The sequence below is a fragment of the Hemiscyllium ocellatum genome, chromosome 25 (genome assembly GCF_020745735.1).
Source record: "Hemiscyllium ocellatum isolate sHemOce1 chromosome 25, sHemOce1.pat.X.cur, whole genome shotgun sequence".
Taxonomy (NCBI): Eukaryota; Metazoa; Chordata; class Chondrichthyes; order Orectolobiformes; family Hemiscylliidae; genus Hemiscyllium; species Hemiscyllium ocellatum.
The window spans coordinates 20,044,913-20,061,133 of NC_083425.1; the positions used below are offsets into that span (position 1 = coordinate 20,044,913).

Genomic DNA, 16,221 nt, shown 5'->3' on the forward strand with positions numbered 1-16,221 from the left:
AAAGGCTTTCTGAAAGCAGTTTTCACCTAAGCACTTGACACCTTGATGTTTGCTAAGCTGCGAATGTTATTCCACGCTAAAGAAATCACTCACACCTTCTATTTCACTCAGAGAGCTTCTCCACAGTTCTAACCAGGAGATGACACCTATTGCTTCTTCCTTGAGCCTTGACAATGATTTCTGTCGGTTTTCCTTCCAGTTCCCCCAGTTGCTGAGAGATCCAGTGTCACATTTTCTCTTCTCTCTGTTAAAAAGTTAGACAAAGCACAAGATCATTTACTTACAAGTAAGCACTTGATACTATATAGATGAAATAGATTTTTAGACTAGTTTACCATACTTATTTTAGGGATTCATTGTAGTGGATTATACTGACCCCAAATTATCCTAAAAATTCAGCCAGTTGTAAGAAATATTTAAGTGGTGTGTATCAGAAAGATGTCCTTTGATTTGAAGACAATCAAAACCAATCCATGAGTCCTTCTTCCCTCCTATCAACAATTGGAATAGGACGTGCACTGTTATCAATCTGGAATTTAATCACACCCTGTGGAAAATTCCGAACATGTTCTGAAATGGACATTTTTAGTTAAGATGTGATTTGGAGCAAGCAGGAAAGTAAAAGGATTCTTTTACAACTTCAATCAGTTGAGTATCTGAAACACACAGAAATGTTGCCGTGTTGCATTTGGCATGGACCCAATATAGGATTGAGATGATCTTACAGTTACAGATTCATAGAGTCTAACAGCACAGAAATACTCTTCAGTCAAACCAGTCCATGTCAAACATAATGCTGAAAATGTGTCGCTGGAAAAGCGCAGCAGGTCAGGCAGCATCCAAGGAGCAGGAGAATCGATGTTTTGGGCATAAGCCCTTCGTCAGGAATGGATTCCTGAAGAAGGGCTTATGCCCGAAACGTCGAATCTCCTGCTCATTGGATGCTGCCTGACCTGCTGCGCTTTTCCAGCAACACATTTTCAGCTCTGATCTCCAGCATCTGCAGTCCTCACTTTCTCCATGTCAAACATAATCCCAAACTAAACTAGTCCCACCTGCCAGCTCCTGGCCCACATCCCTCCAAACAACAGATCTTCCTGTGGGATCCAGACTTTGGGTTTCCCATCTCATTTCACACCAGTTCATTGAGTAGTTATTTTTAAAGGTTGTTGAATTACAATTAGTAAGTGAGTATATAAAGCATTCCCCTTCATAACTAATGCTAAGAATTAGATTAGGAATAAATTACAACTGCAATGTTTAAGAAGCATTTAAGTAGACATATAAACAGGCAACGAAAATAGGGATAAGGACCATGTTCAGGGAGATGGTATTTGTTTAGATAGGCATAGTGGTTAGCACAGACATGGTGGGCCAAAGGGCCTGCTCCTGGCTGTACTGTTCCATGCACTAGACCTATCAGGTTGCTTAAAAGTTTCCAAACAAAGGCGCAGGGCAACTTTCCCGAGACAAATGACTGTTTGTCTGAAATGAGTTGTCCACATGGACACGGAGACACTTTATTTAACTTTGTGCAAAGAATATTGATACAAGTTGTAAATGTTGAGGCTTTCAACCTCCAAGAGCGTTGGCTTGTGATTTCATGAATCTTCTTCTCAGGGTCCCATTTGTAATCCAGGCTGTACTCTGACATCGGAAACTTGCACGGTTTGGCTCAGCGAATAGGTCACCGATTATGGTAAACAGGCCGACCCATTGTCAGAGGTTATCATCTTATGGCCTATTTAACCCCATGGCAATCTGCTGACTTTCCTCTCCATTCCCCCTCCAATACTTGCAGAATAGTTGCAATTGTACAAAACACTGTTTAGACCCCACTTGCTGCACAGTGAGCAGATTTGGGCACTACACTTTAGGAAGATTATATTGGTGTTGGAGGGAGTACAACATTGGTTTACAAGAATGGTACCTGGATGTCAGGAGTTAAGTTATGACTAAAGGTTATACAAATTAGACTGATTTCCTCTAGAATTTAGAAGGTTAGTGGTGATCTAAGAGAAAATGAGGACTGCAGATGCTAGAGATCAGAGCTGAAAATGTGTTGCTGGAAAAGCACAGCAGGTCAGGCAGCATCCAAGGAGCAGGAGAATCGACGTTTCAGGCATGAGCCCTTCTTCAGGAATGACTATACAAGTCTGTGAGAGTGTTGTCCTGAGCTGGGGTTGGGCTAATTGCAGGGAATGTAGGTAGCGGCGCATGGCTGCAAGCATGGAGCAGAGGATCCGGAGGGAGGTCTGTTGCTGGAGGCTTCAGATTTGTTGAAGGTACTGGTTGGGTCCAAATTTTGTAGGTCTGAACGTAGTCCGGAGTCCGTGCGGGATTAATCGGTTCCGTAGACAGGTGATCTAATCAAAGTTTTCAAAATGTTAACACGAAAAGACAAGTTAGATAATGATAAACTATTTCCACTGGTTGGGGATTTTAGAACTAGAGGGCATAGTCTGAGAATCAGGGTCAGACTATTCAGGAGAGATGTTAGGAAGCACTTTTACACATGAAAGATGGTAGATGTTTGGAACTCTCTTCCACAAATGGCAGTGGATGCTGGATCAGTTATTAATTTGAAATCTGAAATAGATAAGATTTTGCTAAGCAAACATATTCGGGGATATGGACCAAAGGCAGGAAGATGGAGTTAGGCCACAGAACAGCCATGATCTCACTGAATGATGAAATAGGCTCAAGGGCCTGAATGGCCTACTCCTGTTCCTAGTCACCAGTTATTGATTGAATCATGGGAAATTATGGAAGTTAGCTCTGGCTCACACCAGTTACAAGGAACAATCTCATGAGCAACACAACCCACTGTAGAGTGCATGAGTGCATGTCAATCCCTTACCCATAGCATTGGCAGACACTTCCTGGGTCAGCCATGTACATGCAGTAGCTACAAGGGAAGATCAGAGGCAGGGAGCACCCCCACCCCCCCTTCAGGGTCCCCAAAATTTGCCATCTGCAAGGCACAGGTCGGGAATATGAGGGAATAATCTTTTTTATACTATTCCTCAAATAGTACGGTCAAGCAGCTCAGCATCATTCAGCACAAATCAACATACTTGATTGGCAACTCTTTAACAATCTTCTAGAAGAAAGTGAGGACTGCAGGTGCTGGAGATCAGAGCTGAAAATGTGTTGCTGGAAAAGTGCAGCAGGTCAGGCAGCATCCAAGGAGCAGGAGAATCGACATTTCGGGCATGCGCCCTTCTTCAGGAATTCCTGAAGAAGGGCGCATGCCCGAAACATCGATTCTCCTGCTCCTTGGATGCTGCCTGACCTGCTGCGCTTTCCGGCAACACATTTTCAACTCTTTAACAATGTTAAACATGCAGTGCCTCCGGAACCAGTGCAGGGCACAGTGCATGCGACAGCTAAAGGATGCAAAATAATTTAAAGAATGGCGGATGGTAGAAATCAGAAACAAAAATAAAAACAGAAATGCAGCAAGTCTGGCAGCATCTGTGGAGAGAAATCAGAGTTAAAGTTTTGGGTCCAGTGACCCTTCTTCAGCAACTCATCAAAAGCCTCTTTCCACTGTGTCCTTCAATCCTCAGAAGCCCAAAAGTGTGGAAAGATGCCATTAGGCTCAAGAAGTCCACACCGACCCTCTGAGGAGTAACCCATCTAGCTCCATTCCCCCACGTTTACCCCTGACTAACACACCTAACCTACACATCCCTGAACACTATGGCCAATTCACCTAACCTGCACATCTTTGAATTCTGGAAGGAAACCCATACAGACACAGGGACAATATATAAACTCCAGACAGGCAGTTGCTCAAGGCTGGAACCAAACCCAGGTCCCTAGCACTGTAAGGCAGCAGTGCTAACCATAGAGCCACCTTGCCACTCTGTGTCCTCTATCACTGAGAAGGACAAGGCAGGTAGTGTATGGGAACATCCATGCCAGGCCACAAACTATCCTGAGGTGTAACTGTATTGCTGTTTCTTTGCAATGATTGGGTCATAAATGTAGAGTTTCCTCACCAACAGCCCTTTGGATGTACCTGCACCACAAGGAATGTAAGTGGTTCAAATAGAAGCCTTTCCATCATCTTCTCGAGAACATTTAAGAAAGGGTAATGAATTCTGGCCTGCCAATGAAACCCACATCCTAATGGTATGGTAGTTCCTGGGACTTCAGAGACAAAGTTTCCATGACAAACTCTGAGCATGAGTGTGTGATCTCCTCGAGTCAATATCTTCCAGCAACTGTAATCCCAAACTGTGGAAACAGGAACAATCCTATTTCTGTTTCTAATTTGTATATTCATATCAAAGGGAGTGCGATCGCCAGGAGAGAAACAAGGAATGCACTGGACATAGGTAATAACAGAGATTAATACGGCAGGCAACACTGTAGGAACAATAGCATCCAAACTCTCAGGGATGTTTTCATTGCAGCACATAGGTTGGGATCTTTTGAATAAGCTGAGAACTTGTAAAGCTTTTTTCAGCTATTTCTTACTGTAGGTGAATGTTGTTGAAATAGCATCCAGATTAGAAGCAACTTCGATATAAAATGGCAGGACAGTACAGCTGGTTGTATTTTACCAATTTTCCAAAACATAAATACAAGGCAATACTGCAAAGGTGCAGAACTGACCTCACTTTTCTTTTCTCTGTCAAATTAATAGGAAGCTCTCTCAGAGGTCGTCTACATTCAGATAGCTGCATCTCTTCAAACACAGACAGCAAATTTGACATCTCATTTCCTGAGTACCAAACTGAAGAATGGTGTTCACTTTTGGAAGTTGAGCATTTTCTTCTTCTTCCTCCTCCCTCTGCCAGGTAACTTGGCACTTCCTGGGACGTGTTAGTTTCTTGGTCAGGTTGCAGAGAAGTACATGATATTGAATTCTGATCTGTTTGAAAAGAGCAAAAATCTATTTCTCTGACCAGTAAATATCCAGATACTTTCTTTTTGTCATTTTAACCAGTCTAATTATTGGCATCCCCCAATTCATAAATGTTGGGATTTAGTGGTTTGTTGAAAGTGACCCATAGACCCATGTCAAAAACTGTCAGCCTTTGGAATATATCTTCGGGTAAAAAATGAGGTCTGCAGATGCTGGAGATCACAGCTGAAAATGTGTTGCTGGTTAAAGCACAGCAGGTTAGGCAGCATCCAAGGAATAGGAAATTCGACGTTTCAGGCATAAGCCCTTCATCAGGAATTCCTGAAGAAGGGCGCATGCCTGAAACGTCGATTCTCCTGCTCCTTGGATGCTGCCTAACCTGCTGTGCTTTAACCAGCAATACATTTTCAGCCTTTGGAATATATTCAACCTCATTTTGCATTTACAAACTTCATTAATAAACAAGGCAGGGTACCTCACAGCAGCATTGTCAGATAACATTCAACACTGAGCAACAATTGGGCATGTGGCCCACAGCTTGGTCAAAAACTAGGATTTAAGCAGCAATTCAAAGGAGAGTGAGAAGTAGAGAGGTCGGGAGACTCAAGGAGGGACTTCAGAATTCAGGGTTTAGGTACACCCATTCATTAGATGCCAAAGGAATTTGAGGAGACCTTGAGAAAGTGATGGGGGTTATGGACAGACTAGACCGAGGAGGGTTTGAACACAAGGATGAGATGTTGTTAGGTCAGGAGGCAGAAGGGTGAAATTTAGTGTGTATTAGTTCGGCTGTGTGCTGCAAAGCTATGAATGAGCTTTGGTTCCTGGAAGAAGGAAATTGGACAGTCTATAGCTGAGACAAACTACCTTTTCACAAAGTCAAAACCAGCTGTTTTAGTTTGAATGACAGGCTCCAAATTGCTTTCCGTTAAGTCTATGCTAAACTTATAGCATTTTGGATAGTATTAAAATGTAAACTCCATATCACACCATGTCCAAGCATCCATATTAAACAGAGAAGTTACTCTATACAAGATCTTTTTAAGGATTTTAGTTAAATTCATTCATATCATGTAAAAGGAGCAACTGAAACATAAACCAATAAATTGAAGTAACTGTGACCATTTCAAGGTTGAAGTAATAACTCAAATATTTTGTCAAACCCTGGTTCTGGGACAAATCTTAAATCATCCCCTTTCTAGGTGACATTTTCAGTGCTTGGGAGCCTCTTGTGAAGCGCTTCTGTGCTGATTTCTCCGGCATTTATACTAGTTTGAATCTGCCGCTTCTGGTTGTCAGTTGCTGTCCGTTGCAGTGGCCGGTATATAGGGTCTAGGTCGATGTGTCTGTTGATAGAATTCGTGGATGAGTGCCATGCTTCTAGGAATTCCCTGGCTGTTCTCTGTTTGGCCTGCCCTATAATAGTGGTGTTGTCCCAATCGAATTCATGTTGTTTGTCATCTGAGTGTATGGCTACTAGGGATAGCTGGTCGTGTACAAAATCCCATGCAAGGACTGCACAAAACACTACATAGGACAAACAGGAAGACAGCTAACAACCCGCATCCACGAACATCAACTAGCCACGAAACGACACGACCAGCTATCCCTAGTAGCCATACACTCAGATGACAAACAACATGAATTCGATTGGGACAACACCACTATTATAGGGCAGGCCAAACAGAGAATAACCAGGGAATTCCTAGAAGCATGGCACTCATCCACGAATTCTATCAACAGACACATCGACCTAGACCCTACATACCGGCTACTGCAACGGACAGCAACTGACAACCGGAAGCGGCAGATTCAAACCAGTATAAATGCCGGAGGAATCAGCACAGAAGCACTTCACAGGAGGCTCCCAAGCACTGAAGATGTCACCTAGAAAGGGGACGAAACGTTTGCAAGAAAAACCTCCAGCTCAGCGAACAGAACCACAACAACGAGCACCCGAGCTACAAATCTTCTCACAAACTTTGAAAATCTTAAATCAATTTGTGGGTAAGGAGTTTTATCTCCAGAATCTCAATTGAATTAAAATAATGTTTTATCATTTGTTTAAAGATGCCTGTCATCTATACACTGAACAATTGATTGTCCACTAGACCACAGTTGAAAAACAAATGTGCACTTGCCCCATGATGCTGTGTCCATGTAAGATAGGATGTAAGTAAACTTCATTACACTGCCCACAACATCAAACTATCTGAGCCAGCAAGTGCACTCAAAGCACCTGCCACTTGAATTAAAGTCCAAACTAAGGTTAAGACTATTTACCACTATAATTCCTTGATAGATAATTGGCAGTTAAGTTACACGTGTGATTAAATTTCACAGCTGATGTCTAAAATTCCCCTTGAAATTTGTGGTGTCCTCAAAGCCACAATATAATTCCAGTGTGGTAGTTCACCAACAGTAACCTATTATTCCACTCAACATTATAGACCTCTGTGAAAACCAAGGTGATAATTAGACTGTATAGTACATAGCACATCTGTTAGATTAATGCTATAATCTATTTCTACAATTTAGCAAATGCAACTAAGCCTTACACAGTTGGACTTCAGATCAGAAATTCATTATTCCATTTTAATTCATGATAATGAGACATTTAATCACATAGCTGATCCTATTAAGCATGAAAAATTGACTCTCTGAACTCTTTAAAGGAAACTTAAGAAGCTGCGCTGTTTGTTCAGAATTGGCTTTGGGTTGAATCCTTAGGTAGCCTCCAGCAATACACAAAAACAAATTATTTGGTCATTATAATACAGGGGATTATGAGACCTTGCTGTGGACAAACCATATGTCCGGTATTATACTGCCACAAAAACTATTTTGCAACACCCTGAAGTTGTAGAAAGCATTGTATAAATGCAATTTTGTTCTGTGACATTTGAATGCCAGACAAAATAAATGTAGTTAGTAACTTAATTTTGGCTTGTGTTAACATATAACTTGCCTTTATTGCTATCTCCCTTCAACAACACCTATATTTCTTTGGGATCTAACAGGTTAGAAAATGGATAATTAAGCACCACACTTACACAAATACAAATCTGTGGAGATTATATATTAATAAAGTCCCTAAAGTAGGTTAATGCTATGAAACCTGAAATCTAGTGTTAATCAGTCCAGGAGTTTCACCTTGATTCAGTTGCACCTTGCAACACTAACAGTCAGGTTATGTGTCTGACTACAGTCCGGGCATTGGCAATGGGCAGGTCTTGCAGGGTCAGCAGCAGTCAGAGCTATTGCATATCAGTCAGGGAGCCACAAAAACAGTGGTCAAGATCTGGTCAGTCATGTTTAGGGGCTGCTTCTCAAAGTCAGTCAGAGTCTGGGGTGAACACAGTCCCCGGTGCACGTCTGTCCACCTTCAAGGAGGATGTAAGAGGATACTCACTGTCAAAAAGGATGGGAGAATCAAGGTGTGGGGGTGTGGGGGGAACATACATATTTTTGGAGGTAGAGACATGGACAATAATGGAGGAAACTCAAGGTGGAAGGAGAACAGCATTAGATGGTATGGCCATCTATGGGAAGGTAGGGGTTATTGCCAGTGACTTCCACTGGGGGCATGGATGAGCAGGGTAGGAATCATTATTAGGGGTATAATGTTAGGTTTTGGGGCAAAAAATATCGTAGGAGGCATGATTCAATGTAATGGGCCTCCAGGCTGGGGTGGGGATGGGGGTGGGGTTAGCGGGGGCTCTGAGGCTGCTGAGGAGTGATTGGAAATGGACTGTTATGTCTTGTGAGGTTACAGGCTCTAGAGAAGATGATGGCCAAGTGGTATTATCTCTGGACAGTTAATCCAGAGACCCAGGTGTTGCTTTGGGACCTAGGTTCGCATCCTGCCATGGCAGATGATGGAATTTGAATTCAATAAAATCTGGAATTATGAGTCTAATAATAACCATGAAACCATTGCCAATTATTGGGAAAACCCATCTGGTTCACTAAGGTCCTTTAGGGAAAGAAATCTGCCATCCTTACCTGGTCAAGCCTAAATTATACTCCAGACCCACAGCAATGTGGTTGACTCTTAACTTCTCTCTAAGCAATGAGAGATGGAGCAATAAATGCTGACCTAGCCAGTGATACCCTCAAAAAGATGGTTGGGTCAATGCCCAGGGTGAGCAGAGTCAGTGGCACTTTGAAGAATGCAAGCATGGGATTGATGTTTGATGGACATTAAGACACTGAAGAGGAAAATACACGGAGCATGCTCTCTCCAGCTACATTCCATTTGCAAACATTTCTTTGTACCTTTGCAATGCCTATGAAGTGAATGTGCTAAGACATTAAATGTTGGACAAAGACAGATTACACCATTCTTTTGGTGCTAGTTAAACTAATTTTAATCATCTCAGTTAGGGGCAATAGCTTAAAAGGAGGTGAATGGTGGCGAAAAGTGCCCAATTATTTTTAGAACTTACAATGGTGCTGTTGAAGAAAGGGTCATCCCTGCATCACATTTCTTGTAGGTTCGGTGATTGACTCTAATGAATGCAATGGAGTGTGAAATGGTTGTTATGGGCCTGGGATTGGAAGAGGTTTAGACCACATCAGGCATTCCTTTAAATGGAATGCGTTGGTCACTCAGCTGCCACTGCTCTTTCACCAGGTCAGAGCACAGTCTGTGACCAGGGCTGTGGTGGAGCAGGCGATAGAGCTGCTGCAGGCCAGACTGAGCTTGGAGGAGGTCGGGGAGTGTGCGGGGCTGCTTCCCACTCTAGCTCAGACAGAGTAGCCACTCCATCCAGACAGCTGTGCTCTGCACAATTGGAGCAGACAATGAGGTCATGTGACAGGCACTGAAGAGCTGTGCAAATGGGAGCAGTTGTCCAAAGAGAAGGACGAAAACATTGAGCTGGAGAAAGCTTGGGAATGACAGAGCTCAATTGCATCATACACAATGAATCAGACAGGCCTTGATTGACATTCAGTACATGTTATAAAAGACCATCATGGACTGTTGAGATTGAAATGCCAGCATTGTGGTTGCAAACTGCATTAATTTCCTTTGTGTCCCTTTTGCTGGATGTCAATAAAACCTCATGGTTAGACTCATCCCAATATGCACCTTGACATGTTCGTCTCATCGACAATGACACAAAGTGGGTAACCATTGGGACTTGGGGGAGGAGTAGCAATGACTCAGAAAGGTTCTTTAGATGGGATGTTCCTAAGGACAGGTAAAGAGTTTTGGCCTGGTGGTTAAACTGCAAAACTAGAGCTACATGTGTGCAGGAATGTCAGTAATGACGCCTATGAGCAATAGTCAGCATGGCTTTATGCCTACTGTGCCATTACACTGCTGGTGATGTGGGCAACACCATATTGCTGACTCTTGTATGGTGCTGAGTGGCATCTCAAAGATGGCACAGGCACTTGCAATGCTGGTCATCTGCCAAGTGGTGAGTTGATCGGGGAATGGTGCATGGTAAAATGGGGATAGAATTCAACATGAGAAATACTCTGGAGTGGGGTAGGTAGCTAATGAGACATGTTTGGTAACATATGGTAAGAGATTTCTTTTCTCTTCACAGTGATAATCCCTCCAAGAAACTTGATGCAAGTGTATTTAACCAAAAAAAAAAGACGTTCAGCACAATGAGGAAGTGAAGGCAAGAAAACAGTGAAAACAGAATCACACTAAAGCATGTCAGACCATTGGACAGATAACGAAAGGGGTTTAGCACAGAATTAGCAGATATCCAGGAAGCAGTCACTCAAACATTGTCTCCGTGGGGAAACAAACTACAGTTATAGAAAAAAACTGCAGTTAACGATAAAAGGGCAGAAAAAATAACATTCCTAGAAATTAAGAGGGAAACATGCGGCCAAGTGATGACTCCTATCTCCAAAATTCGATCAATCAAGTGTGTTGAAAATAATTTCCTTCATTGAGCTAATGGTGACTGTATTTCATAGAAATAAGTATCTACAGCATTAAATGCAATAAAACAAAGTTGCACGACTTGATTAAAAAAGTTAAATCTAAGAACATTGTGCTTATACGTTGTAATTTTGAAAATAAAAATGAAGGTACACAAAGACGCCATTAATTATGTGCAGGACAAATGAGAATCAATCATACACTTTGAACACACCCCGTTGAGGCCCAAAAACAGCACCCTTCTAACTTGCACTTTTGTTTAGATATCAGTTCAATGTTATAAATGCCAGTCTCACCTGAATCTATATCTGCTGAATAGACAGTCACTTGTTCCATATTTTGCAATGACTCCCATTAGATTATGGGGATACCAGACAGAATCCTCATTTCAATAGCAACGTTACGTTTCAGCCTTTGCTTGAACTAAATAACGCCAGTTTTAACCATGTCGGAGCCTAATTCATCACGTGACAGGAAACTGAAATACCACACAACTTCCTTAAATGAAGAGGCAACTGTTGCATGAAACTCATAAACCTGTATAAAAAGCTGCAAACAGCAAGCTGAAAGGAAACCACAGAATGTAAAGGTTATTATTTAAACTACTCATTTGACTCAATGTGCTGCCATATTATAATGACGAATTTAAAACATTTTGACATACTTGACATTTTCACATTGTGGGAAAACACTTGATATAAGACACAAAGCGTAAATATGCATTATAGTCCCTCACTACCAGAGAAAAAAGTGTTTCAAAGCATAATCTTACAGAGTTACAATCAATCAAAAGAAACAGTTGTCAATCCACAGAATTAGATACTTTGAACGTATGGTAAAAAAGTGATCAAAAGTGGTTGATTTCAAGAAGGATCTTACAGAAGGATTCACAGACTAGAAATTCAAGACACAGTATGGATTTGGCAGACATATTCATTCTATGCTTGGAAGAGCACTGTCTTCTATTTTGGTACAGGCTTCCCCACTGGAATCGGAGATGTTTTCTTGAAAGATATATATTTAACCTCTTCACATATGCAAACTGGGGCCTGGTCCCTGGTTGAGTCCTCGCAATAAGATTAGAATGTGTTTGACTGCAGCATCTTGCCTTTAAATCCTTCAGGCATTGGGGTGGCAAACTGTGACACTTATAAACAAAAGTCCATTGAGAGACTAAGTACATGCTGTACTCAAAAAGCAAAGTATCTGAACAGACAAAGGTTCGGAATCTCAGAATATGCTGATTCAGATGCAAACTAATCTGTTGGCTGTAAGTTCTATGATTTGTCTTTGCTTCAAACTTAGATCCTCTATGAGAAGGTACAGGCAGTGATAAAATATTTACTTCTCACTTATACAGTAAAATAAACATTTTGCTGTGTTTGTTCACTGGAAGAATTGAAACCTTAAATGACATGCATTTGATTGTCTGATATATAACAAACTTAGAATCAAAACTTCTTGTGGTAAACAATTTTAATTTCTTGCTAGGAAATAGCCACCCATTATTATTGGCCAACCCTCAATTTTAAGATTTTGTCTACTTTGGGTCCTGATTTTCTCCCAGTTATCTTCACATGTCTCAATAGTCTGATTCTCAACCAACATATTTTTGGGATATATCGTACAATATCCCAAAAGGAGGTGAGATCCAGAGTGCAGGATTTTTTTCCTTATTACCTCTTCTCTGCTACTGCTCTGTCTTATCATTAAGACATGGCAGCTTAAAGCATGTTGAACAAGATGCTATCATTCTGAATGGCTATCACAAGTTCCTCCCAGTCACTATATAAATACGATCATGTTTTAAGGAGAGCTTCAGAGTGTCTTTGAGATCTGTTTTTTGTCCTGCTTTGCAACAGTGGCCTTCTGCTAGTTAACAAAGTCTGAGCTGACAGGAAATCTGTTTCCAGTCACTCGGACACAGTGTCCGGTTCATGCAGATTGAGTTTGTTGTTTTGCTTGAATGCTTGTGGAACATCTTCAGGAAAACACCAGTGTTTGCGTGATGGTGCTCTCATTGAATCCAAAGAATGCAGCAGGATTGCTGATCGAATTTCTCCAGCACTCTAACATGTCAATGATACATAGTCCATGTTCCACTTCAGAACTGGAATGTGGTGAAGTCAACCATTCTGTATACCAGGCATTTTGTATACTTGCAAGCATTTATTATCAAACGCTTGATGTTATAGTTTTCAGAAGGCTGAGCTGATGCAGTTAATCTAGTGTAAGATCCTTTAAAAGAGGTAGCTGTCAAGGCATGGAAAATACTGGATTTATACCGGAATCCCGCTTTTGACATATGTGATGACTATTTTTGAAATGATAAATACATTTGATTTGGCCATATTTTGTGTTTTTCAAATAAAGAAGAGTGACTTGTAAATGATAGGAGAAAGTGAGGACTGCAGATGCTGGAGATCAGAGTCGAGAGTGTGGTGCTGGAAAAGCACAGCAGGTCAGGCAGAATCTGAGTTTTCTGTCTCCAGATACAAGAGGGCAGTTGATCTTTGATGAGGTGAATCACCACCGTCAGTTAGATTGTAAAAAATATGGGGACTATCATATATTCTTGCTTGAATGCTTTCCAGATTTTGAAGGTGTACATTTCAGATGTCCCACTCAAGCAATTGCAGAGGATAGTGATGAAGTTCCTTGACCATTCAAATCCCTGGACCACAGTCCCAGAGCTACATGTTTTAGAATCAAATGCTGTGTTGGGTCAATAAATGAAATGAAGAGATCCTGGGGTTACGTGGTATGTCAATAGACTTCTGCTGATTTATCTACAGTTACTCCTACTTTTATTGCTCAAGTAGAAATTTCTGAATTAAATCTTAATGGCTTCCTACGTCACAACCTCTATATCATATAAACTATTTGAAGTCATAGTTCTTGGAGATGTGGGTATGAGTATTTGCACAGCCTCAAGTTCTTGATGTGATATCTTCTTTGTACAAACATTGTGCACGTAAATAGCAAGATCGTGTGTTTCACAGACCAATATTCATATGCTGAAAAAGGCAGAAAAAATGCAGAGATTTAAAACTCTTCAATTGTAAATAAAATTTAGCACAAATATCAATGTTCACCTTTTCCCTTCTGTAGCCTCTTCCTGTCCAGAAGCCAATTTCCTGTGGGGGAATAACACTTCTTTTATTTTCTGTCTTTTTACTTTGAAAATTGATCACCAAATTAATCAAATAACCAAATAATTAAACAGATTGAAAGCACTGTCCACCAGCGGCAATAAAACACTAAGAAGAATAATGTAGAAAGACAGGGAAGGACTATGTACCGATCGAGTTGAAGGAATAAATAAGGCTTTCCAGTCCCCGGGGGCACCCAACTGTTGCTAAATGCTTCAAGGGAATAACATAGCTCTTCAAGACAAAATCCATTCAGCATCACTTGCTCTCAGTCAAATCAGGGGCCATTCTGGTTGACCCTTAAAATGAACTGTATTTCTAACACTGACATCATTATTATATTTTTTATCACAAATTTGAAAGAAATAATTCACATTTACATGCGCCCATCATGTCATCAAACATTCCAAAGGCTTCAAATCTTCACAGCCAATTAGGTACTTTCACAGGGTATACTCACCTCTGCAATAAGGTGCAGCAGCTAATTGGTACAAAGCAATGAGTTAAAGGACCAGATAATCCATTTGTTTAAGGATGAATGTTGATCTCAGCACCTTTTGCGACACAATGGCACAGAATCTCCTCCCTCCCCTTCCTAGAACATTCCATCTCTATCTCGGGCGACCGACTCAACACAGACATCTACTATAAACCGACTGACTCCCACAGCTACCTGGACTACACCTCCTCCCACCCTGCCCCCTGCAAAAACTCCATCCCATATTCCCAATTCCTTCGTCTCTGCCGCATCTGCTCCCAGGAGGACCAGTTCCAACACCGCACAGCCCAGATGGCCTCCTTCTTCAAGGACCGCAGATTCCCCCCAGACGTGATCGACGATGCCCTCCACCGCATCTCCTCCACTTCCCGCTCCTCCGCCCTTGAGCCCCGCTCCTCCAACCGCCATCAAGACAGAACCCCACTGGTTCTCACCTACCACCCCACCAACCTCCGCATACAACGTATCATCCGCCGTCATTTCCGCCACCTCCAAACAGACCCCACCACCAAGGATATATTTCCCTCCCCTCCCCTGTCAGCGTTCCGCAAGGACCACTCCCTTCGTGACTCCCTCGTCAGATCCACACCCCCCACCAACCCAACCTCCACCCCCGGCACCTTCCCCTGCAACCGCAGGAAATGTAAAACTTGCGCCCACACCTCCACACTCACTTCCCTCCAAGGCCCCAAGGGATCCTTCCATATCCGCCACAAGTTCACCTGTACCTCCACACACATCATCTATTGCATTCGCTGCACCCGATGTGGCCTCCTCTATATTGGGGAGACAGGCCGCTTACTTGCGTAACGCTTCAGAGAACACCTCTGGGCCGCCCGGACCAACCAACCCAACCCCCCCGTGGCTCAACACTTTAACTCTCCCTCCCACTCCACCGAGGACATGCAGGTCCTTGGACTCCTCCACCGGCAGAACATAACAACACGACGGCTGGAGGAGGAGCGCCTCATCTTCCGCCTGGGAACCCTCCAACCACAAGGTATGGATTCAGATTTCTCCAGTTTCCTCATTTCCCCTCCCCCCACCTTGTCTCAGTCGGTTCCCTCAACTCAGCACCGCCCTCCTAACCTGCAATCTCCTTACTGACCTCTCTGCCCCCACCCCACTCTGGCCTATCACCCTCACCTTGACCTCCTTCCACCTATCCCACCTCCATCGCCCCTCCCCCAAGTCCCTCCTCCCTACCTTTTATCTTAGCCTGCTTGGCTACTCTCTCTCATTCCTGATGAAGGGCTTATGCTCGAAACGTCGAATTCCCTATTCCTGAGATGCTGCCTAACCTGCTATGCTTTAACCAGCAACACATTTTCAGCCCAGAATCTTTCAAGTCCACCCAACACCCAAAGAGAAGACTTCATGTCTCGATTAATATACTGAACCACTGACCACACAGAACTACCTCAGTAATTAACATTCATGCATCATAATGAATTATGTGCTTAAATCTCAAAACCACAACCGTCTGTCTCAGAAGAATGGTTCTGTGGCTGAGTCAAAACCTAATATACACAATCAGCAACAACTGCAAAACTATTTGAGCATATGAAGTACATTCCAAGTCCTAAATGAAAAGAGGTCACAAAGATCAAATGTCACAGAATCATAGAGATGTACAGCACGGAAACAGATCCTCCAGTCCAACCCGTCCATGCTGACCAGATATCCCACCACAACCTAGTCCACCTGCCAGCACTTGGCCCATATACCTTCAAACCCTTCCAATTCTTATACCCATCCAAATGCCTTTTAAATGATGGAA

General features: G+C 42.4%; 1 protein-coding gene across 3 annotated transcripts in view; it reads right to left on the reverse strand.

Moving 5' to 3' along the window:
• LOC132827780 (transmembrane channel-like protein 7) overlaps positions 1-11,242 on the reverse strand; it is a 44,092-nt gene extending 32,850 nt beyond the window's left edge. For 2 of the 3 annotated variants that reach the window (XM_060844484.1, XM_060844483.1), the window contains exons 1-3: positions 11,087-11,242; positions 4,627-4,885; positions 96-244 (exon numbers count right to left, since the gene is read on the reverse strand). In XM_060844484.1, the coding sequence (XP_060700467.1) occupies positions 96-244; positions 4,627-4,885; positions 11,087-11,126 (448 nt within the window). In that variant the 5' untranslated portion in view covers positions 11,127-11,242. Of the gene's footprint in view, positions 1-93; positions 245-4,626; positions 4,886-11,086 lie in introns of those variants that run through there. The other variant, XM_060844485.1, reaches the window with a different exon arrangement.
• Positions 11,243-16,221: the final 4,979 nt, after the last annotated feature.